This window comes from Mastomys coucha, unplaced genomic scaffold, assembly GCF_008632895.1.
Source record: "Mastomys coucha isolate ucsf_1 unplaced genomic scaffold, UCSF_Mcou_1 pScaffold8, whole genome shotgun sequence".
NCBI classification, from domain to species: domain Eukaryota; kingdom Metazoa; phylum Chordata; class Mammalia; order Rodentia; family Muridae; genus Mastomys; species Mastomys coucha.
In genome coordinates this window covers 72,795,647-72,818,415 of record NW_022196914.1, presented here as the reverse complement: position 1 = coordinate 72,818,415, position 22,769 = coordinate 72,795,647, and the positions used below count along the sequence as shown (strand labels likewise).

At 43.9% G+C, this 22,769-nt stretch overlaps 1 protein-coding gene across 6 annotated transcripts in view; it reads right to left on the bottom strand.

Moving 5' to 3' along the window:
- Ankrd55 (ankyrin repeat domain 55) overlaps positions 1-22,769 on the bottom strand; it is a 111,566-nt gene that overhangs the window by 15,651 nt on the left and 73,146 nt on the right. For 4 of the 6 annotated variants that reach the window (XM_031360208.1, XM_031360214.1, XM_031360213.1 and 1 more), the window contains 3 exons: positions 11,614-11,798; positions 3,930-4,097; positions 1,306-1,416 (listed from right to left, as the gene is read on the bottom strand). In XM_031360208.1, coding sequence (XP_031216068.1) covers positions 1,306-1,416; positions 3,930-4,097; positions 11,614-11,798 — 464 coding nt within the window. The remainder of the gene's footprint in view (positions 1-1,305; positions 1,417-3,929; positions 4,098-11,613; positions 11,799-22,769) is intronic. The other 2 variants (XM_031360210.1, XM_031360211.1) reach the window with 1 other exon arrangement.

The following is a 22,769-nucleotide window of genomic DNA, read 5'->3' as shown; positions in this document are numbered from 1 at the left end:
TATTTAATCTTTGACATTTATAATCATGTGTGTGAATAAGAGTTCTCAGAGAGAAGCTGCACTCCCCATCCTCCCCCGGGGCAGGGTGTTGCAATGTTACAAGTCCAGAGCCAAATTATCTCAGGACATTTTAAACCCTTTTAGTAGCCATTGGCTCCTTTCCTCTGATGGTGGCCACTACATCAATCATGTGGTACGAGCAATCAACCAAAAGGCTGAGAATGTCAGAAAGTACCTGAGGCCCTTAACAGAAACACCTCTGCTCTCTTCTAACTTGCCTCCCAAATGTTTCCATCAATGTATTTGTCTTGATTTGCAACTTTCTTTGTTCTGTTTCTATGAAAACTTCATTTTGGAACATAGACTTTGAGGTGAGCTAAATCTGTTTCCAGCCATGGTAACTTATCCGTAGCTCCAGAATAACCCATCTCTGATCCCTTAAGAGGTGAGAGTTGGGTTTTTATGCTGACGTCTGTGTATGGATGCTGCACGTAAGTGTGGGTACTTATATGCCAGGGCGCATCTGTGGAGGTCAGAGGACAGCTTTGTGAATCTGGTTCTTTCCTTTGACCTTTGTGTGTCCTTCAGGGAAAGAACTCTAGAGCAAGCTTGCACGGCAAGCTGAACCATGTCTCCGGCCCAACTTTAATTAATTCATTAGAGACAGAGCCTCTCACTGAATCTGAAGCTTGCATATTCAGCTAGATTGGCTGGCCGACAAACCACAGACAACTCGTCTCCATTTCCCCAGTGCTGGGATTACTGCTGTGAGATATGCCCAGCTTTTTACATGGTTGCTGGGAGATCAAACTGAGGTCTTCATATTTGTTGCATAGCATTTACTGACGGAACCATCTTCTCAGCCTCCAGAGGCTACATTCTTTTAATTTACTCATGGTAATCTGTTTTCAACTGTCAATTGATTAAGCTGAAAATAACAATGTGAAAGTCAATGGTGGCATGTGCCTTAGAGATGAAGTGTAAGTGTAAATATACCCAAAATTCACCTGTGAGCTCCACTTGCTAGAGGACTAGGTAGCCTCCTGGAATGCTGCGAGTTGTAGTTCTTGGTATATAACAAAAGTCTCCTGAGGTGGACTATAGGTTTCTCTTTATAAGCCCCTATGAGACTTATTTTGTGGCTGTACAGCTGGAAGTTCCAGGGAATGGTCCCGACCAAAGTCCATCTTTTGGTCAGTATTTAATATTTTAAAAAAGCTTGCTTCAAATTTGGCCCAAAATGGTGGAATTGGTTTTTCTCTGACAAATCTCAGGCTTAACATAAGGTGTAAGTTTAGGCCTCACATGGCAGAAGAGGCAGGAAGCTGCAGGCATGACTGGTTTTCTGTTTCTTCTGAGTGCAAGTTCCCAGGAGTGCAGCAGTACTGGCATCCCACACCTGTTCGTTTTTCACATCTAAAAAAAAAAACCCTAAATATGGTTCTGAAAAATCCTCTGCTAGAGGAAACAGGCAGAGAGGACTTAGAGTTTGAGCTCCAGGGAAGAGGAAGTTGTGTGTGCCAGAGGTTGGGTGTGGCAGATGTGAGCAATGCTGAACTCACAAGCAAACGCAAATGGGAAAAGGGCAGAGGCAGCAGCAGCAGCTGTCTGGCGGCAGGCTGGAGCTGAGTTTCCCTGAGGCCTTGCTCTGGTTTAGTCCTTTGGAAAGTCTGCTATTCTCTTTTGAGGCCGCAGTCAAGCCAATAGGGATCAACTGCGAAGCTGGACCTGAGTGCTGGACCCATGTGCCCCTGCCAAGAGGGAGACTACAATATTGCTCTTCAGAGCGAGATGCCCTAGTCTGTTTGAAACACACCAGCACTAAATTTGGATGCAGACAATGGATATTTTCTCACTATGAATGTGTACTCCCACACACACCCACACCCGCACCCACATCCACACACAGCCATTTCTATTTTTACATTGTTATTACATTTTTTTATCTCTCTTTCACCTTGAAAGTCACATGGTCAAATGAATGACTGCACAGAATGGAGACTCCCCAAGTCTCTCAGCTAGCCACACAGCAGAATATATGAATGATGAAACAACACATGGAATTCTAGAAATACTTAGTGGGCGTGGCTAAGGCACAAGGTTTTTCAGAGCGTGCATCTTACTAGCGTGTATCAATCATATAAGCAGCTGAGAAAAGGGAAAAGCTGACCAAACTTTTTATCTATTGTCTTTGTTTTTTTTTTCATAATAGTTTCTGGACTAATATTGTGATATTTTGCTACTTCTGGATTTATAAATGGAACACTTTTTAGGGCGTTTAAATGTACACTCTACTTGGTTTGAAATCAAAGAATTGGGAAAGTTTCTTGACTTTTTACTTACTTTTATTTTAATTTTATATTTTATGCATTATTAATTTTGTTTGGTTCTTTTGAGCATGCCACTGATTGGACATTTCGTTGAGGCAGCTGTGTCTCAGCTTTAACTCATTCCACAATGAGCACAGCACCCAGTGACTGACATGCTCTGTGTGTAAGAGCAGCGCTTAAACTGGATTTCATTCTTGGACAGTAACCCAGTAGATGTGATGATGTTATCTTACCTTGAGGTTTGATCCCTGCTACCCACCTCCCACCCCCAACCCCATACTGTAGGATTCAGAATTCTAATGTTGAAAGCTTGCACAGATTTGCATGAAACAAAGCCCAGTGGGACCCAAACCTGTAGACTGAATAGTAATTGGTCCTAGTGTGACAAGAGGAGGGAAAATTTTGGGGGCATTAATTTCTCTCTTTATTGGTGTTGGGCTTTGACCAGATGATATTTTTGTACCACAATGCAAGCTTCAATCAAAGTTGGTCTAATTGTCAAGAATGTAATTAATGTGCCAAGAACGTAAAACAAGGCTGCGCTTACTAATTTTCTTTGTTTTGGAAAATAGTAGCATTAAATGAAATTAAAATTATTTATTTATTCGTTCATTTATTGATGGTGTCTCCTTACAAACACAGCTCAAACTGGCCCCAGACTCATGATTCTTCTGCTTTAGATCCCAGAATTCCAGGAGTACAACTGCAATATTATCCTTATTTTATTTTATTTTTTAAAGATTTATTTATTTATTATATGTGAGTACACTGTAGCTGTCTTCAGACACACCAGAAGAGGGCATCCAATCTCATTACAGATGGCTGTGAGCCACCATGTGGTTGCTGGGAATTGAACTCAGGACCTCCGGAAGAGCAGTCAGTGCTCTTAACCACTGAGCCATCTCTCTAGCCGGCAATATTATTTTAATTAAAATGTATTTTTTGTTCTAACAAGTAGCAATCACAAATTGATTAAACAAATAACAAAACAAATACTTTATTAAAATTTTCTTGGTTAAATATTTTGACACCATAATGGTGTAACTCAGACTTTACAAGCTCTTTGGCATCTTCAGAAAGTTTTGAGAGTGTAAAGTAATTCTGGGAAAAGTGACTTAAGGCAAAAGCAGGAAGAACGGGAGAGGGAGAGGAAGGGGTGGTGTAAGTTCTTTGAAGCATAGCTGATGGATTCAAGCTTGTTGTTACTCTCATCACGTTCCACACAAGGAGACCATTTCACTCTTAGATGACAGCAAGTGTACATAATTAATTGGATAATTAATAATGCTACTTATATAATTCTCATACTATTAAATTACTGCAGCCAGCTAGATGGCTCAGTGGATAAAAATGCCTGTCACCAAGCCTGATGACATGAGCTTCAGCTTTGGAACTCACACACTGAACATTATTCTCTGACCTTCACCTCTCTCTCTCTCTCTCTCTCTCTCTCTCTCTCTCTCTTTCTCTCTCCTCTCTCTCTCTCACACACACACACACAAAACCACACACTATTATTATTGCTGGGTTTACATGTTGGTGGTTTCTAAAAACTTTAATGTTATAAATCTTTGAGAGGAAGACACTAGCGATACTCACCGGCCTTCTCGGGAAAGGAGCTGGACACAGGCTGTGTGACCACAGTACAAGGCGTAGGCCAAGGGCGTGCTCTCGTTAATGTCCCTTAGGTTGCTGTCCATGCCCAAGTTCAGCAGTGACTGGACACATTCTGCCTTTCCAGCAGCGGCAGCCCAGTGCAGGGGCGTCCTGGAGGAATGACAGAGAAGAAACATGAGGGGCTGAGTCAGACGAGCCTTTCAGACTTAGCCATGGCTGGCTTCCAGCCAGAGTCAGACAGAAGGAAGACAACCCCTTTCTGTGCATAGGATGAAATAGAGCATATGGACTCAGGACAGGGGGACTAGGGTGTGTGCAAGAGGCTTCCCTCCACCTCTGTGCAGTCTTTCTGTGTTTCTCTGAGAATGTTCTAGAAGAGGAAGTAAGAGTGGTGCCAATGGCCTTCTAGGAATGTTGACACAATTTACCCTCTTCCAGCTGGGCCCTTACTCCTTGAACATTGGACTATGTCACAATCTTTAAAATCTTTGTTAATTTGGTTTGCAAAATGATACTTGGATGTTGTTCTCCTGTGCGCTTCTTTACTAGAAAGGCAAAATGTTCTCACTGAAGTCACTTTTAATGCCTTTTGTTTATTTTTGCTTTTTAAAATTTATTTATTTATTTATTTACTTACTTATTTTTTGGTTTTTTGAGCCAGGATTTCTCTGGGTAGCCCTGGCTGTCCTGGAACTCACTCTGTAGACCAGGCTGGCCTCGAACTCAGAAATCCACCTGCCTCTGTGCTTTTTTTTTAAGAAAGATAGATTTACACTGTATATCATAGACTAGCCTTGAATATACAAGTCTCCTGCCTTAGCCTTCCTAATGCTGGTATTATAGGCATGTGCCATACTATAGACAGTTTCTATTTTTCCATTAGAGTATTAATGTTTTTCTTAGTAATTTAGGTGGGTACTTACATATTAAAGATGCTGATCATTTATAGGTCATCTATACAAACTTCAAAAGTTTTGTTATTCAACCTCGGTTTTAGTGATTTTTCTATAAAAAATGGGAACCATTCACATTTAATTACATTTCATTTTACCTCTTTCATATTTAGAAAGTACTTTTTTAACCCAAGACAAATAGTCACCAACACTTAACTATTTTTTTTAAATTGTAAAACCATTGTTTTCTTAATAAACTAAAGAAAACTCAGACAACAGGAGGAAATATTTACAAATCACACGTGTAAAAAAAAAAGGCTTATAATTAGAATGTGTGTCAGCTTTCAGAGCTGAACAACAAGGAAGCAAACTCTTTTGAAGAATGGCAGAAGATTAAAGTAGACATTTCACCAGAAAAGATGTGTGGGTGGTGAGACACTTAAGAAGAAATGCCACAGGCTCAAAACCACCTTGTCAAGGCAGCCTGGTGGCACACACCTGGAGTCCCAGCATCTATGAGGGGAAGAAGGAGGATGTCTGTGAGTTTGAGGCTAGCCTGGGCTTCATACCGAGTGCCAGATCAACCTGCCTTACAGTGACCCTGCATTAACAGCAACAAAATTATCATTAGGGAAATGCAAATTTAAATGGCAAAGAGATAACCACCTGCCTGTTTAAATGTTTAAAATAAGGCAAAACCCCAACAAAGCTTTGTAGTAATGATGGTGGTAAAAATGTAGAAGACCTGGAACTTGCCTACAGTCTTAGCAGACATTTTACAGGCTTAATATATCCCAACCATGTGACCCAGAAATCCCCACATCTAGATACCTAGGTAGAGAAATGAAAATTTAGCTCTCAAATGTTTATAGCAACTGCATTGTAACTTCCCCAAACTGGAAGCAAGCCACCATCCTTCCATGGGCCAGTGGATAAACAAATTGTGGTTCCTCTATATTGTGGAATATGACCCAACGACAGACCCAACAGGCTACCAATGTGCAACAGTCAAGATGAGTCCCAACTGCATTCTGCTAAGTGACATGAGCCAATCTCAAAAGAAACCCTCCCTCTTTTAAAGACCTGAAATCTGAAGTGCTCTGAGCACTGACCCATTGGATGTCACAAGGGGAAAATTCTATATCTGACCCTGTATGACAAGTCAGAGCTGAAGTTCAAGTGCACTTTAGATGCTGTATAGAATTATCTTCAGGCTATGTATTCAAATACATTTTGTGCCTAGATTTGCCTTCATTTTAAGATGTCTCATTATATTTATGAAAGTCTTCCCAAATCTCAACAATTCAGAAGTCTGAAATATTTCCCATCCTAACATGGTGGCCATGGGGAAGTCAACCCACAGTCACATGTATATGACATTCCAAAAGGAACAAACTATAGAGAGAACAAACCTATGGTTGCCAGGGCTGAGGATGGGAGCATATCCCACTATAACAAGGCAGCATTGGGGCTAATGAGGCTCTTCTGACTTTTGTTTGGGTTTGCATATAATCTATGCAAGTTAAAAGTGAAAACCAAACAATGGGATTATTCTTTTTGTGGATATAGATTAAAAAGAAAAATAAGTAATTTTTTCTAGATTTCTAGATTTATTTAGATTAAAAATAAGAAATGTGTTTTGGCATGGTGCTCACCTTTAAAATTTCAGTATCCAGGAAGCCAAGGCTCCATGATTGGAAGTTTGAGGTCAGCCAAGGTTATATAGTAAATTCCTATCTCTGGGTATGCATGGTATATGCTTTTCTAATATGTGGCCCATTTTTCTCAATATCATTGATTAGTGTGATTGAATATCTCTGTCTCTCGCTGGCTGGTTTTTTTTTTTTTTGAGATAGAGTTTCTCTGTGTATAGCACTGATCATCCTGGAGCTCATGCTGTGGGCCAGGCTGGCCTTGAACTCAAAGATTAGCCTGCCTTCCTTCCGAGTGCTGGGATTAAACTCGTGCACACCACTGCCTGTTTTTTTTTCTTTTTTCTTTCTTTCTTTCTTTTCTTAGATTTATTTATTGTTATATGTAAGTACACTGTAGCTGTCTTCAGACACACCAGAAGAGCGTGTCAGATCTCATTACAGATGGTTGTGAGCCACCATGTGGTTGCTGGGATTTGAACTCAGGACCTTTGGAAGAGCAGTCAGTGTTCTTAACCGCTGAGCCATCTCACCAGCCCCACTGCCTGGTTATTGTGACTGTGTATTTTCCACCTTTCTTCTGTCCTCTATTTAAAGGCATGGTTGACTTTGTCCTTAATCTTAGGAGAGAGGTGTGGCAGGGTAAACATGACAAATAATGTTTTCCTGCTTCCAAAAGCCAGGCTCAAAACTGCGAGCAGATCTGTAGCAAAGGCAAGTTATTTAACTGCATATATAAAGGGAGTTGGGTTCCCCAATCCTAGGCAGAGAGTTTTTCCTCAGATATGGGTGATAAAAAGCTGAGAATATAGCTCTGTAGTAGAGCATTGCATATCATGTACCAGGCACTAGATTTGAACCCCAGTATCATTAACAACTGAGGTTGATGAGAGCATAAAGGCCTACTGGGCTAAAGAATAGGGCCCAGAGCTCAGCTTCTTCAGTGGAGCTAGTGGGAGGGAGGGGCCTGTCAGAGTGATGTGTCTAGCCAATGGGACTCCCTGCAGCCCATGATCACCGTGTTCCCATGAACAGCCCAGAGAATGAAGCCTCATCAGATCTGAAAGGACAGACATGTAGACATGTACCAAAAGGGTCATCTCTCACCTCTATTCTTATATATTTTGGTATTGTGAAAATTCTATAATCAACCCAAAAGAGATGGAAGTTAGATTTTCCACTAGTCTACTTAGATGGCAAACATGACAAGTTATAGGGCTGGTTTGATAGCCCAGTGGCAGTGTGCTTGTCTAGCATTCTGAGGACCCAGGTTAAATTCCATACTGAAAAAGAGGATTAAATTATAGATAATATAATTGTTATTATTTTTAAGAGTCTTGGATGTAACAAAGCACTTGTATGGTGAGTATTCCACTCTTTTCCTTGGGTGCACTTTACAGTGCATGGAAGAAGAAAATGAGAGCAGTTCACTTACTGGGTTGTTTGTACCTACAGCATATATGGCAACACTTAAGCTCCGGAGGGTCTCAGCCAAACAGTTTCTGAAAGGACGCGTTGATGAGACTACCCTCGTTGTTATCCTAAGGACAAAACGACTCTGGGTCACAGGGTTCTGTGACTTTTCAAAGCTCTACGAGAAGCGAGAATTGGACAGTTCATTTGATACCCAGGGGTTTTTAAAGCCTTCCAGTGTGCATTAGAACCTTCCATTTAAAGCAGATGTTTTGGGCTCTGAGGCTAAGCTAACATAGAGAGTTAACCTCTGAATGGGGTTGGGGTACAGCGAGAGTGTTATGTCTCTTCAGAGTGCATTAACGGTATGCTTCTGCCTTAGCTGTAGCTACAGGTTGTTCTGAGCTCATGTGTGTTTGGACTTGTAGACTTGCAGTTGCTTGGAAATTTTTACCATACCAGAGGTGATAAGTAGCCTTGGCCATTAGGCTTTTGGAAAACATTGTGGAAAGGGACTAGGCACTTGAAGCTACTATCGCTGTAGTCTACATTGGATAGGCCATATTTTGATGATATGATGTCACACTGTCAGGCTCTGGATTTTTTTTTCTGGGGACTGGGATTAGGAAGACAAAGAGATGTCATTACTATGAACGAGGTCTCCCTTGCAGAGAATGACTAAGCTTCCTGTCTCTCAATCAGGAACTGAGGCCGTCTTGGGACAGCAAAGAAGCACATGGCCATGGCAGGCTCTCCTTGTCTAGGGCCAGGGTTCTGGGCATGCTGGAGAGGGCCAAGCAGCCCTCAGGCGTGGGAGCACCTGGAAGAGGTCAGAGAATGGCCTTGGATGTGAGCATCTCTGTACCTAGTGTTGCTCCTGCCCTTTATGACATCTTGGAATGGTGGTTCTCAACCTACCTAATGCTGCAAACCTTTAATACAGTTCTTCATGCTGAGGTGACCCCCCCAACCATAAAATTATTTTTGTTATTACTTCATAGCTGTTATGGATTGTAATGTAAATATCTGATATATAGGACATCTGATATGTAACCTCAAAAAGGTTGTGACCCACAGGTTGAGAACTGCTTGCCTTAGAGAGCAATGCCTCACCAATACAGTGACACATCACTCTGCATCTGAATATGACCTCAATATGAAATAGGTAGAATTTGTTCTATTCTACTTAAGAGAGTTCTCCAGACAATATTTTACAAGATGAGAGAGAATATGCAGATTATTCTCTCCATTTAGAGGAAAAATTGTCAATAAATTGAGTCGATTGAGGGTTGAACACTGATCTAGTCAGGCTTACCAATGTGCAACAATTCGTTTTGAAGGTTTGTGAAATAAATCCTGCCTTACATTTGTTAAGACCAACTGTTTTAATGTCTCTGGTCATCATGGAAGGAGTGTGGAGAAGCAAGAGGAACAGACTGACAACCTCCGATTCACATGCTGAGAGCCTCTGTGGCAAATCTGTGATATGGGTTCTGAGCTGTCTGAGCTGCAGCTCCTTTCCTATCTTGAAGCTGCAGAATCACCCTGCAGGGACAGCAGACTGGCCTCAGCCATTGCTATGAGGGGCAAAAAGTCAGGACCAGTGATTTAAGGTAACTGAGCAGAGACCAGCATTGGGTGATGTGGTGGTCTCTGGGTGGTGAGGGATGATGGGTGGAAGGGTACAGGGTTGCTCCAGCTCTTGGTACCTAAGGGCTGATTTGTGAAGCCCGTAAACATCTATGGAGAATTCCCAGAAATATGCAGGGAGGAGAATCTGATAAAAGGCTGTCCTCCCTGAAGAGAAATGAGTTGTTTATTGAAGTGAGTTATGACTTCATAGGCTGATGACATTTGGGGCATTTAAAACATGTGGGCTACTTCTGCAGTATTTGTGAGAAGGCATTAATCTTAGGTGAGTACTATCTTACTTAAAATATCATATATTATGTGACTTAGCTTTCCCCCTATATTTCTTTCTTGTGTGTGGGTATGTTTGGTCATGCTTGTGTACCATGGCACTTGGATGGAGATCAGGGAACAACTTCGTGGGACTCTGTTCCCTCCTTCCATTATGTAGGACAGAGCTAAGTTTATTTGACCTGGTGACAAGCACCTTTATCTTCTGAGCCATCCCGCTGGTCAGTTTTTAAATGGGGTATTTTTAGGGACAGAGTCTTATGCTACAGCCCACCCTGGCCTTCAGCTTGTGAACCTCCTATTTCAGCTCCCGAGGGCTATGGTTTCAGGGTGTACCACCATTGCCTACTTTCTGATGTGTCTTAATATATAGGCAGATGAGTGCTCCAAATTTTCTCTCTCTCCTTTTTTCCCCCTACCCATCTCTCATTGCAATTTTATTTTTTTCCTCTTTCCACAAATTTTTTTGAAAGTCTTTTGCTAGAAAAAAAAAAGAAAAGGAAAAGAAGGAAAGAGGTCAAGAGATGCCTTAAGCTTGTGATGATTTTTGAACAGGCCAACTATTAGCAGAAACTCATGGTTTCATGGGACAGACAGAGTGTCATGTTCAACATGAGAATACAAGATGGAGAATACAGGAATGGTTTCGCCAGTGGCATGGACCCTCCTGGAAAGTGGACTTCCCTTCTCACCCTACCCAGTCGACTGTATTGATTTTCCTTTTTAGGCTTGTTTTCTTCCCTGAGGCCCAGGATAATGGTTGTGGTTCTGCAAAACAGGGAGGAGTCTGCTCTGAGCTAATTCTAGCAACTTTTGAAGTAGGCAAACTTCTTTTCATCTCCGGATGCTAAAAATGTGTTCTTTTCTCTTTATGGATTTCTTATATCTTGCCTCATCTTACTGACACCTCCCCTTCCTACCTCCTCAGGATCAACACCTGCTTTTAGGAAAAAGTAGACTGCAACGTTAGTAAAATCATCAGGTTAACCAGTTCCAGCTTCTGAGACCTACATGGAACATGAATCACTTCCCCCAACCCCCACACAAACAGAATTCAAGATATTGGGGGGTGGGGTGCTCTTGTGGGATGTCAAAGATTATGATACGCTCACTTCGTATTTTAAAAGAAAATGCTAAATACGTGCTCAGATAGTTTTGTAATTCTTACATGTATTTTCAATAGTTTTGCTTATTATTGTATTTTTTTCTTAGATTTCTATGAGTTCAGTGCCTAAACTAGAACTAAAAGTTAGCAAGCAAGTCATTATAAGTGATGAGCACCATATTTACAAGATGGTAGTGCAATCCTTCACTGGATTACAAACATGCCCCATGACAAATCATTTTACTTTTCCAGACCCAGATTCCTTTTCCAGCCGTCATCAATGACTGAAAAGAAAATCCTCATTAGTAAGGTCCATGATTTTGAATTAAAATATCTCTTAATAATCTGGATTAGAAATTGTGGCCATTACAATATAAATCATGAGAGAAGAAAATATGAACTTCATTAAGAACCCAGGCCCATAGCTCAACAGAAAGCCTTCTGAGAACACTGCCTATGTTAAACGGAAAGCGGAAAATCTGACAGTGCTGTAGTCACCTCTCTCCATAACAATGATTTTTCCTCTTCTTACTAAAATGGAGCAAGGCTTGTTGCCACAAACACATGTATTACCAGCAATAAGGATATAGTCGGAAAGGATAGCGCCTTCAACATCTTTATTTTAAGATTAACATTAGGAGATGACTGGTAGTTCCCAGCACTTCCTGAGTTGCCATGGATACCTGTCATCCACATCCAGGGCCTGCAGGTTACATTCGGGGACCTTTGCCAGATCGTTGATGATGTCACCGAAACCCGAAGCTGCTGCGATATGGACACATGTCTTCCCACTCTCATCGTCGTAGTTGATAATGGACGGGCCCTGTTGATGGCTCAGAATGATGGAGCACAGAATTCTATTTCCACTCTGCAGAAAGAGTCAGAGAAAACCCATCACGAACAACCCTGGGCATTCCCCTGTCTACATGATGGGAAAGAGGGAGAAGAGAGAGAGAGAGAGAGAGATAGATAGAGAGAGAGAGAGAGAGAGAGAGCAAGAGAGCAAGCTTTTAAAAGACAGAGGGTGGCTGAAGGAAAAAAACAGAAACAAAGAAGAAAAAACAGATTGGTCACTTCAAAACTTTCTCTCCTCGGAGGATGAGGACTAAGAGACCCATCTGCTTAATATATGCCAGCTTGTCAAGTACTTGTAGGCATGGCCAACCCTTTGACTATCCCACATGACAACTGTGTCCAAAGTTCATACCTTAGAACTATATAAGTTATCCCCCAGAAAATTTGCCAAAAAAAAAATGTAATATTTTAATGTTTTAAGTTTTAATGTTTGTGATGGCAGATAAAGGCTTGGAAGGATAACGAGTATAAAAGGAATGAGTTTTATGATCATATGGTTTGATCTGTGGAGAATTTGACTATGATCCCCCCCCCACACACACACACACACACACACGTCGCTGCCACCTCTCTCCTGCCTTCTCAGTAGCTCAGGTAACAACTTAGTTTGGCTTTAGTGAGATGGAGTACACATGTGGTGACTCCATTTTGATTTTTCGTGTGCTCTCTTGGGGCTAGTACAGAAATCTAATTACAAGCAATGGGGCCTCCTACAATTTGTACTTAATTTCTTCAACAAATTTTTATTTATCTCAATTCTCTGCCAGGAGTTTTGTCTCCAGCTGGGGCTAATGTCTTCTATGCTTAGTGAACTGATAGATTTGTGTAAGACCCTGTTGAGTCTTAGTTTACCGAAGACCCCCTGAGTGAGTCACATGGAGCCTGATCGATGCAAAGAACATGAGGATTTTTATTTCAGTGTACTGAGGCCATTCCTGACCCTCAGTAAAGGAGGCCCTGCACAGCTTGTTCAGTGAGCTTTTATACAATTTTCAGGGCAGCAGCCATTAGACACAATGTGATTGGTAGAAAAGTGTGACTTTTTAAACTGATTGGTCTTTAGGGAATGAGGTGGCAAGGACTTCCCTTGTCTGAAGGTGAGCAAGGGTCCACCCTGCAGAATGTGTCCCCACCCGAAGGTTGTCTCTCACCCCGTGTTCTAGCCTTTCCCTTCCGGAGAGTTCTGCTACCTTCCTAAAGTTCCTGTACTTATCTTATTAAGGAAATTCCTGGCCTCTCCATGTTTTTCTGAGATGTCCCTGTCTACTCAGATCTTACACTTGACCGCCAACATCAGCTGACATCAGAGCTAGTCTGACAGGTGGGTCACCTAGACAACAAACTGCTTGTTAGATCTGCTTGCTTGACTTCCTCATTTCAGCAGATGCACGAGGTGACTGTGAGGACATTTGTACACTTAAATTCAATAGTAACACAACAATAAGCAAAGATACTGAGATGCAGAAAAAAAGTCTTGTTCCTCAGCCTGGCATGGTGAGTTTTAGTTGCACCTTGCCTAGGAGACTCCTACCACACCCCCAAATCCTCTCAGGTACCCAGGATCCATCCTGCAACAGGGTACCTGCTGAGCTTTTCCTTCCCGGTAGGACAGGGAAAGGCCTGGAGCAGAGGGCAACAGCGCAGGCTGGGCAGGAGTGGGCCCCTGACAGAGGAGTTTGGGGGTTAGAATTGTGTGTGCAGGCTTCATTGCCTAACCTGACTTCTCTTACAAAACTTGCAAATTTCAAGGACATTGTATCTCCGGTACCCTCCTGGACCTTGGTCACATAGCTGGGCAGTAGGCCCTGCCTACAGAATGCACGGGTCTCTTCCTCTCAGATGCCCTCTTCGCACTTCCTTTCCCTCTCTCCACCGCTTTCCTTCCACAGGACTTGGGTATAACTTGGTGTGTGCCTGCCTGGCACAAGAAGCCTGCCTCTCTGATCACACAGGGGCTTTTATCAATTTTCCTAGAGTCTTTTGCATGACATGCATTTTGAGGGGTGTGGGTCACAGCTGAAACAATCAAAAGACTTTTTTTCTTGGAAAGTATCAGCTCCTAGAAAAGAAAAACAGGCAAAAGTGCCAACAGGGGAATTTGTTTTGTTTATAGTTTCCTGGAAGAGAAAAGGAATTCAGGTTGCCAAGGTGATTCAAAGGGCAAACACCCCTGCTCAGCTTCCCCTCTCTGTATTGGAGGGAGCATTAAGGACAGAGGAAAAAACAAAACAAAAGGAGGCCCCTCACCTCTGCTCCTCCTCCTCTCCTGACCCTTGGGAGCAGTCACTTGGCAGTGGCTGCAGCCAAGGGCACCCGTGCCTGCCTCTTGTAAAAGTCTGACCAAGTTGTCCCATGTGTCTTGGTGGCTGAGTACTTAGGCCACCCCTCTGAATAAGGTCAGACCAGACATCTCACCTAGCTCTGCACTTCTTTCTCCGTGCCTTTTTGTTATGGCTTTTCCAGATAATTCCTTTGCCTGCTCCTGGATTTCACATATAACATTACTACTTGTATTTCACTTTGCTTTATGAGCTTTCCTCAGAGATAATGGTGATAGCTGTGTGCATGGAGAGAATGTCGACTGCTCAGTCCTTTTTTGCACTGCTCCTGACACAGATCCCAGGAGGTAGCTATTAGTATCATCGGCACATTGGGGAAGTCAGAGAACAGAGGCGAGAGGGACTAATGGATCTGCTCTGGATCACAGCTGAGGATTAGCTGAGCCAGGATTGACTCTGTCGGGTTTGTATGCTTTGATCTTTGAGGAAAGGATCCTGTAGGTTCACACTGAGGAAGCTGAAGTGAAAACTGCTGATCAGACCTGTCGCATAAGTAGTGATGATGAGTCTTGTCAACTGAGGACTAAGTTAATCAGAAAGCATTTTCAAAGCCTCTCCTAGGGATGTTGCCATGGTGAGCATCCTGAGAATTTTGTTTTGTTTGTTTGTTTGTTTTGTTTTGTTTGAGACAGGGTTTCTCTGTATAGCCCTGGCTGTCCTGGAATTCACTCTGTAGACCAGGCTGGCCTTGAACTCAGAAATCCTCCTGCTTCTGCCTCCCTCCCAAGTGCTGGGATTAAAGGCAAGCACTACCACTGCCTGGCACATTCTGAGAATTTAGGGAGCTCCCACAGGCACTGATATATAATAATCATGGATGATAATCTCTTTATGACACAACATTCCCTGCTAGCAATCTGGATGGTATCAGACAAAGGGAGGCTCAGACAGTGGGTATGAAGGAGGCCACAGAGACCAAGACACACTAAGAGAGAAGAAGTAGGAATGCCTAGCTGGGACCATTGGAGCAACAGAGCAGTGGGGAGGTGATTAAGCCAGGGAATAACGATAGCACATAGAACCTGTTCTTAAATTCTTGGATTCTGCATCAGGAGGCCACATTGGAGTTGTGGATTGCTTTGTTCTATTTATTTGTTTTGCTTTTGCTGGTGGGTAATGACTCATGAGTTGCCTTCATGTCCTCTGAAAACTGTTGTGGTCCAGTTGTTTTCTATTTACCCCTTGTGAGGAGAGAACACTGGAGAAGAGCTTGACTCAGAAGAAGGCTTGCCAAGAAGAAAGCTGAAGTAATAGATAATAATGTTGCTATATGTGAAAAAACAAAACTATAATTACAGTATCCTGACTGAGGACCTGTTTAATTTTGGGTGTCTGCCATGGTTTGAAGGAGAATGGCCCCTAATGGCTCCTATATTTGAATGCTTGCTCCCTAGATGGTGGAAATGTTTTGAAAGAGTAAGAAGGTGTGGCCTTGTTGGAGGAGGTATGTCACTGGGGTGGGTTTCGAGGTTTCAAAAGCCCAAGCCTGGTGTATTGTCACATTCTTCACCTTTCTCTATCTCTCTCTGCCTGCTGCCTATGGATCAGGATGAATCTCTTAGCTACTGCTCCAGCATCAAGCCTGCCTGCCCACTGTCATGCTCCCCTCCACGGTGACCATGGGCTAACCCTGTGAAACAGCAAGCAAGCCTCCCCCCATTAAATATTTTCTTTTATAAGAATTGCCTTGACTATCGTGTTTCATATAATAGAAGAGTAACTAAGGCAGTGTCCTTTGAAGGAGGTTTCGTAGGAGGCTGTAAGACCAGTTGGTTATCAGCATATGTCTAGGGACCTGTAATGGTTAATCTTCATTATCAATCCAACTGTATTAGAATCATCAAATTGCCATGGAAATGCATCTCTGGGTATGTCTGTGAAGGTGCTGCTGCAGAAGTGTAAATGGATGGTAGACTTATCCTAAATGTGAGCAGCACCATGCACTAGAGTCCCAGACTGTATAGCAAGGAGAAGGGGAGCCGAGCCCTGAAGTTCAACTGCTTGAAGATCATCTGCCTTCAGCTCCTGTTGCCATGCTTCCTCCCATGATGCACTGCATCCCCTCAAACTTAAAGCCAAAAGTAACCCTTTCATTCTTCAGTTGCCTTTGTCATAGCAACAAGGATAGTAACTAGATGCTGGATAGGTTTTATGTGCCACCCTTTTACAGGAAATTCTGATATTTTTCCTGTCTTAAGTGAGTGGATATAAACACCACTCCATGTGCTAGTGAGTGTACGAATGGAGGCCAACATTTTAGTGTCTGTGCTAATGTCTTCTTAGGCGTGTCTCCTTAAAGGCCTGCATGCTCATGATTCGCTAAAGCTGTAGGCAGACAGAGTAGACTGTAATGGAGATTGTGAGTCTGCAGAGAGAGCATTTGAGAACTGGCTCCAGCTAAGCAGTGAGAGAAAAGAGCCCCGTACCTCTGAGCCATTAGAATCTGAACTGTTCTGTTAGTTCTTTCAGGGACTAGAGTATCAACTACTGTAGTAAGACCGGAGAATGGAGGGAAAGTGGGATGCATGGGAAGGAAGAGCTGCACCTGACAGTGGCATGGTGTGTGATTGTCCAGGTTGCCTATGTGAAAAGACGGATGCAACCCACAGCCCCAAAACTCAGTAACAATTATCACAAGTTTTCAGGATGTAAGACATATTTTCTACAAAAGACAAAATTATTTTTCTATATATTGGCAATGGACAAATAGAATTTGAAAATAGAAACTATTGTTTTATATGTGGTTTGTCTTTTATAAAACTTATTCTGAAATTCAACTTCCAATATAATGTCATCTGTGTGTGTGAGAGAGAGAGAGAAAGAGAGAGAGAGGCAGAGAGAGACAGAGAGAAACAGAGTGAGAGAGAGAGAATCAGTAGTGTATATCTGTCTATGTGTACTGGTACACACACCTATGTGTGTGTATATGTGAGGGTCAGAAGTTGATGTTGACTATCTTTCCTTGTCACTCTCTATCTTGTTTTCTGGGACAGGGCCTCTCATTGAACATGGAGCAGTGAGCTCCAGGGATCCTCATGGCTCTGCCTCCCAACAGTAGGGTTACAGGGGCAGCATACCTTTATGCCTGCCATTTCAGGCATGCAGATTCCAACTCAGCTCCTTGGGCTTGCACAGCAACCATTTTGCCATCTGAGCCATCTCCTGGGTTCTCTACCCTCAGTGTTATAGTACTGAGCAGTGGACCATTTAAGACGCAAATGGATCAGGGTGGTGGGGAAGGGGTGTTCATTCTTAGGAGGAAATTGCTGTAGTTCTGGGACCTGTACCCTGGTCACTTTGAGAGTGGGCTGTTGTAACGCGGATCGTTTCCCTGTCTCCTCTCACTTAGCATGCTCTCACACCAGTGGTGTTTTCTTCCTGTTTATCTTTTCTTTGTGGAGCAGTATGAGGCTCTTGCCAAACACTGAGCGTATGCTGACATCATACTGTGAGCTAAAGAAACATCTTTTTCTTCAAAAGAACCAAGTCTCAGTGCTTCTGTTATAGGAAAATAACCCAGGCTGAGATAAAAGCACAAAGTCAGCTTGGAAACACGGCTTGGTAGTTATGAGCACTGATTGCTCTTCCAGGGGACCTGGGTTTAATTCCCAGCACCTCATGGTGGCTCAGAACTGTCTCTAACTAACTCTAGTTTCAGGGACTCCATGCTTTCTTCTGAACCCCACAGACAACATGCATAAACACAATGCACAGACACACATGAAGGCAAAACACCCACACACATGAACACAATGCACAGACACACATGAAGGCAAAACACCTACACACATTTTTTAAAATGCCATGTAGGTTAGCACCCTTAGCAGGAAATTCTTTAAATAAAGAAGGTTATTCCATGATCTTGTTTGGGAAAGGCTCTTGTCAAGATGCCTTTTACTCTCAGCTTGATCTTCAGACTCAATGTATTTCCCATAAATATTAATCAACTGACCCTGAAGATTACATGAAGAAGCAAAATATCAAGAAAAGACAACCTGGTTATTGAGAAAGAACAGTAAAGTTGAAGGACCATTATCCCATTTAAAGACTTTCTATTATCCACAGTTGTCAAGACAGTATGATATTGACAAAGGAACAGAAAAATAGGACTTGAAAAAAAGATCAGGTACCCTGAAAATAGACTCATATACATTGTGTGAGTCAAATTTTGTCCTTGTGGCAAATATTTTAGAAAAGAAACTTGGAGGAAGTAGTTATTTGTTTGGCCTCACATTTTCAAAAATTTTAGTCTATTTCACTACTCTTTGTGCTTGGCTGGAGAAGGAAGACAAGGCAGAGACACACAATGGGCTAATGTCATTAATCACAGAGAGCATGGCCCTGCAGCTCTGGGATAACACTTGGTAAGATTATCCCAGACAGCAAGTATGGTGGTTTGAATAGGAATAGTCCCCATAGACTCATGTGTCTGAATGCTTGACCCATAGGGGATGGCACTCTTAGAAGATATGGCCTTGCTACAGGAAGTGTGTTACTGTGGGGATGGGGGCTTTGAGATCTCAGAAGCTCAGTTCAGTCTCTTCTTGCTACCCGAGAATCAAGACATAGAACTCTCAGTACAGTTCCAGCACCGTGTCTGCCTGGATGCTGCCATGTTTCCTGCCATGATGATAATGGACTGAACCTCTGAAACTGTGAGCCAGCCCCAATTAAATGTTGTTCTTTATAAGAGTTGAGGTGGTGATGCTGTCTCTTTACAGCAATGGAAACCTAACAAAGACAGCAAGTAGCATGTGTCTGTTAGCCCAGCTATAGCCACACAGTGGTATTCTCTAGACAGTTAGGAGACTAGGAAAGAGGCAATGGCCACTGTAGCCTATGAAATTAGTTTGTGGGGCTGATGCTTCAAATCTTTACTGCTTTGGTTATTTGGGCCAAATACCAAGGCTTAATCATTTCCAAGCATTGTAGTTTCAAATACGACCTCATTGTACAGCCCAGAAGAAAAGCAGGATGCTGAACAAAGGAATAAAGGACAACAGGAAGCAGACTCGTTCATGTGGAAACTTTCAAAACAGTGTAGTGCTGGGCCTGTGCAACAAGGAACACGACTGCAGAATACCAGTGTAACAAGGATTTCCACTATCACTCCTCGTCTTTGTAGTATAAAGGGCAGAATACACACCCTGGGAATTTACTAACAATACTAACTATGTGAAAGGGGGGGATACCAGTCCTCCACAGTACTAACCATGTGGGGGGGCATCAGTCCTCCACAGTACTAACCATGTGGAATGGGGGGACACCAGTCCCCCACAGTACTAACCATGTGGAATGGGGGGATACCAGTCCCCCACAGTACTAATCATGGGGGGGGTACCAGTCCTCTACAGTACTAACCATGGGGGGGCACTAGTCCCCCACAGTACTAACCATGGGGGGGCACCAATCCCCCACAGTACTAACCATGTGGAGGGGGGGAGACCAGTCCCCCACAGTACTAACCATGGGGGGGCACCAGTCCTCTACAGTACTAACCATGGGGGGGGCACCAATCCCCCACAGTACTAACCATGTGGAATGGGGGGACACCAGTCCCCCACAGTACTAACCATGGGGGGGCACCAATCCCCCACAGTACTAACCATGGGGGAGTACCAGTCCTCTACAGTACTAACCATGGGGGGGACACCAGTCCCCCACAGTACTAACCATGGGGGGGCACCAGTCCTCTATAGTACTAACCATGGGGGGGACACCAGTCCCCCACAGTACTAACCATGGGGGGGACACCAGTCCCCCACAGTACTAACCATGGGGGGGCACCAGTCCCCCACAGTACTAACCATGTGGGGGGGGCACCAATCCCCCACAGTACTAACCATGTGGAAGGGGGGACACCAGTCCCCCACAGTACTAACCATGGGGGGGCACCAATCCCCCACAGTACTAACCATGTGGAGGGGGGGAGACGAGTCCCCCACAGTACTAACCATGGGGGGGCACAGTCCTCTACAGTACTAACCATGGGGGGGGCACCAGTCCTCTATAGTACTAACCATGGGGGGACACCAGTCCCCCACAGTACTAATCATGTGGAGGGGGGCGATGAGTCCCCCACAGTACTAACCATGGGGGGGCACAGTCCTCTACAGTACTAACCATGGGGGGGTACCAGTCCTCTATAGTACTAACCATGGGGGGGACACCAGTCCCCCACAGTACTAACCATGTGGAGGGGGGATACCAGTCCCCCACAGTACTAACCATGGGGGGGCACCAGTCCCCCATAGTACTAACCATGTGGGGGGGCACCAATCCCCCACAGTACTAACCATGTGGAATGGGGGGACACCAGTCTCCCATAGTACTAACCATGTGGAATGGGGGGATACCAGTCCCCTACAGTACTAACCATGGGGGGGCACCAGTCCCCCACAGTACTAACCATGTGGAATGGGGGAGGGCACCAGTCCCCCACAGTACTAACCATGCAGAAAGCCGGGGCACTTTCCTCCAGAGCCAGGATTCTTTACATGTTGATACAGTTACCAACTGTCACTGAGAAACTGAAGAATGCTGCAGACTCATTCCTCAGAAAAATGAGTGCCAGCACATACCACCTGCACACAGAATACTGGGTACCACTGTGGGGTACTAAAAGGAACCTTTTGGTTAGTCAGTGATAAAGCATCATCTTTATAGATGCTCCAGTAAAAGCAACTATTGACCAATGGAACAAATACATGAAGCACTTCCTCTGTACAATCATGGCCAACATGGATGCGCTGAGGATAAAAGTAGATAAGATATTGGTATCCATTAACATGAGTTCTTCTATGACAGCAACTTCTTAATCCTAGCAGCACATTTAAATTTTGTGGGAGAAGGAAGGTTGAGAACTGCTGATTTAAAGAGCCGGCTCCTCAAATACGACAATCAAATCTCTGTAAGAGTTGGAGAGTATAACAAAGTGAGCTGTGCAGGTATGGGTGGCTCTCTCCTTAAAGTCTGGGCTGTCATGGAGACTGAGTGCCTTGCTCTGGCTTTAGCCAGACTGCCACCTAGAGGATAGGAGCAGAGTCTTCATCTCCAGAGGTCCGGACTCTGAAAGTCAGGGATGGAGTCTAGGATTCTGCCATTGGGCAAGGCCTGCTGCAGGGCTCATTCCATCCCAAGGGGGTAATTTAGGTGCTAACCTGTGGCTGGTGTAAATGTAAATGTCACTTTTATTTTCTCAGATTAATTGGAGAGATGAGAGCCATACCCAAGCTTTACCAGAGCATTTCTATCTAACTATACCTAGGTCTAGGCCTGGAAGCTTCTAGCCGTACAATCTAATCTTCTCCAAGCCCAGACATTGAAGGCTTCAGCATCCAGCCTCCATCTGTTCACCTAGACCTAGAATGTTTCAGCCTCTGAGACCTACTGCTGAATAAACCATTCTTTCCGAACTCTGGCTGGCTGGTTCAACCCAGCTGTTCTGGCTCAAACTCCTCTTCAAGATGACTGATTCAAATTGGCTTCTCTGGGCTTCTGACTGAATTACTCTGCTTGGGAAGACTGCCTGTGAACTCCATGAACTGACCTGCTCTACAATGAGCTCAACTGAGCTGACTGAACTCTCTCTCCCTCACTGTTCTTTCAGCCTCTCTTTCCCGTTCTCATGAGAGTTGGGTGTATCCTAACTCTGACTCATTCTGTTAAATCTTTCTCTGATTTGTCACTTTGTCTGTCCCTCAATTAAGACATCATTGTTTGGGATTAAAGGTGTATATTTCAGCCAGAAGGGTTAAAGGTGTGTGGTACATCTGCATTTCAGCTGGATCCTGTCTTTGGATGTGATCCCTTGCCAGAGCAGGGATCACACCTTGCTGGATGAAAGTCCTTTACAGGCTGGGATGGAGGAAGGGGGACCCATAATGTATGCCTGTCAGAATTACCCAGGGGAAGATTTTCCAAAGGACACACAGCCCGGAGGTAGGAATCAGAGTGCAAGTGTATGGAGGGTAAATATGTAGAAAATGCTTAATTCTCAGATACCACCTTCACCTAAGCTGAGAACCAACGCACACAGGGCATTGCTTGGGTTCTGAACCAGATTCCTTGGGAGCATTGCTACCAGCGGTGACCCCTAACTAGCCAGAGACAATTTCTAAGTGCCCCAAACAGAGCTGGCCGGGAGGGGGCAGAGCGTACGATTAGATAATGAAAGTGTGTGGGTGCACGCACACCAGGACAGGTGGGCATGACAAAAACAAGGCCTGCTCACTTTGTAACATTGCCCAGGGCTGGGTGCAGTACCCTGTGACTGAAGCCAAGTTTAGAGGCACAGAACCTGAGCCGTTTCCAAAGCGCTTGTTTTTTCCCTTACCTCAGGCACACGTGTGAGTCCCGAAACTCGCAGGTGTGCTGCTCTGCCAACATGAAAACACCATGTGAAACTCGATCTGGGTAGCAGAGGTGACTCATGAGGCTGGCAGGGAAGAGCAGGGGTGTGTGCATAGGCATCAGAAGCCGAGGGTTCTGAAGGAAGCACCTACCAGCTCTCCCTGAGGGTGCAAACAGGTCTAACGTGGCTCAACAGGACAGACTTCAGAACTACTAAGCTGCCTTCACTCTCTTGTCTCCTCTATTTGGCTTTCTTTGGACTGTAGAGCTCACAGGCCCAGGCTGCTGTTTGT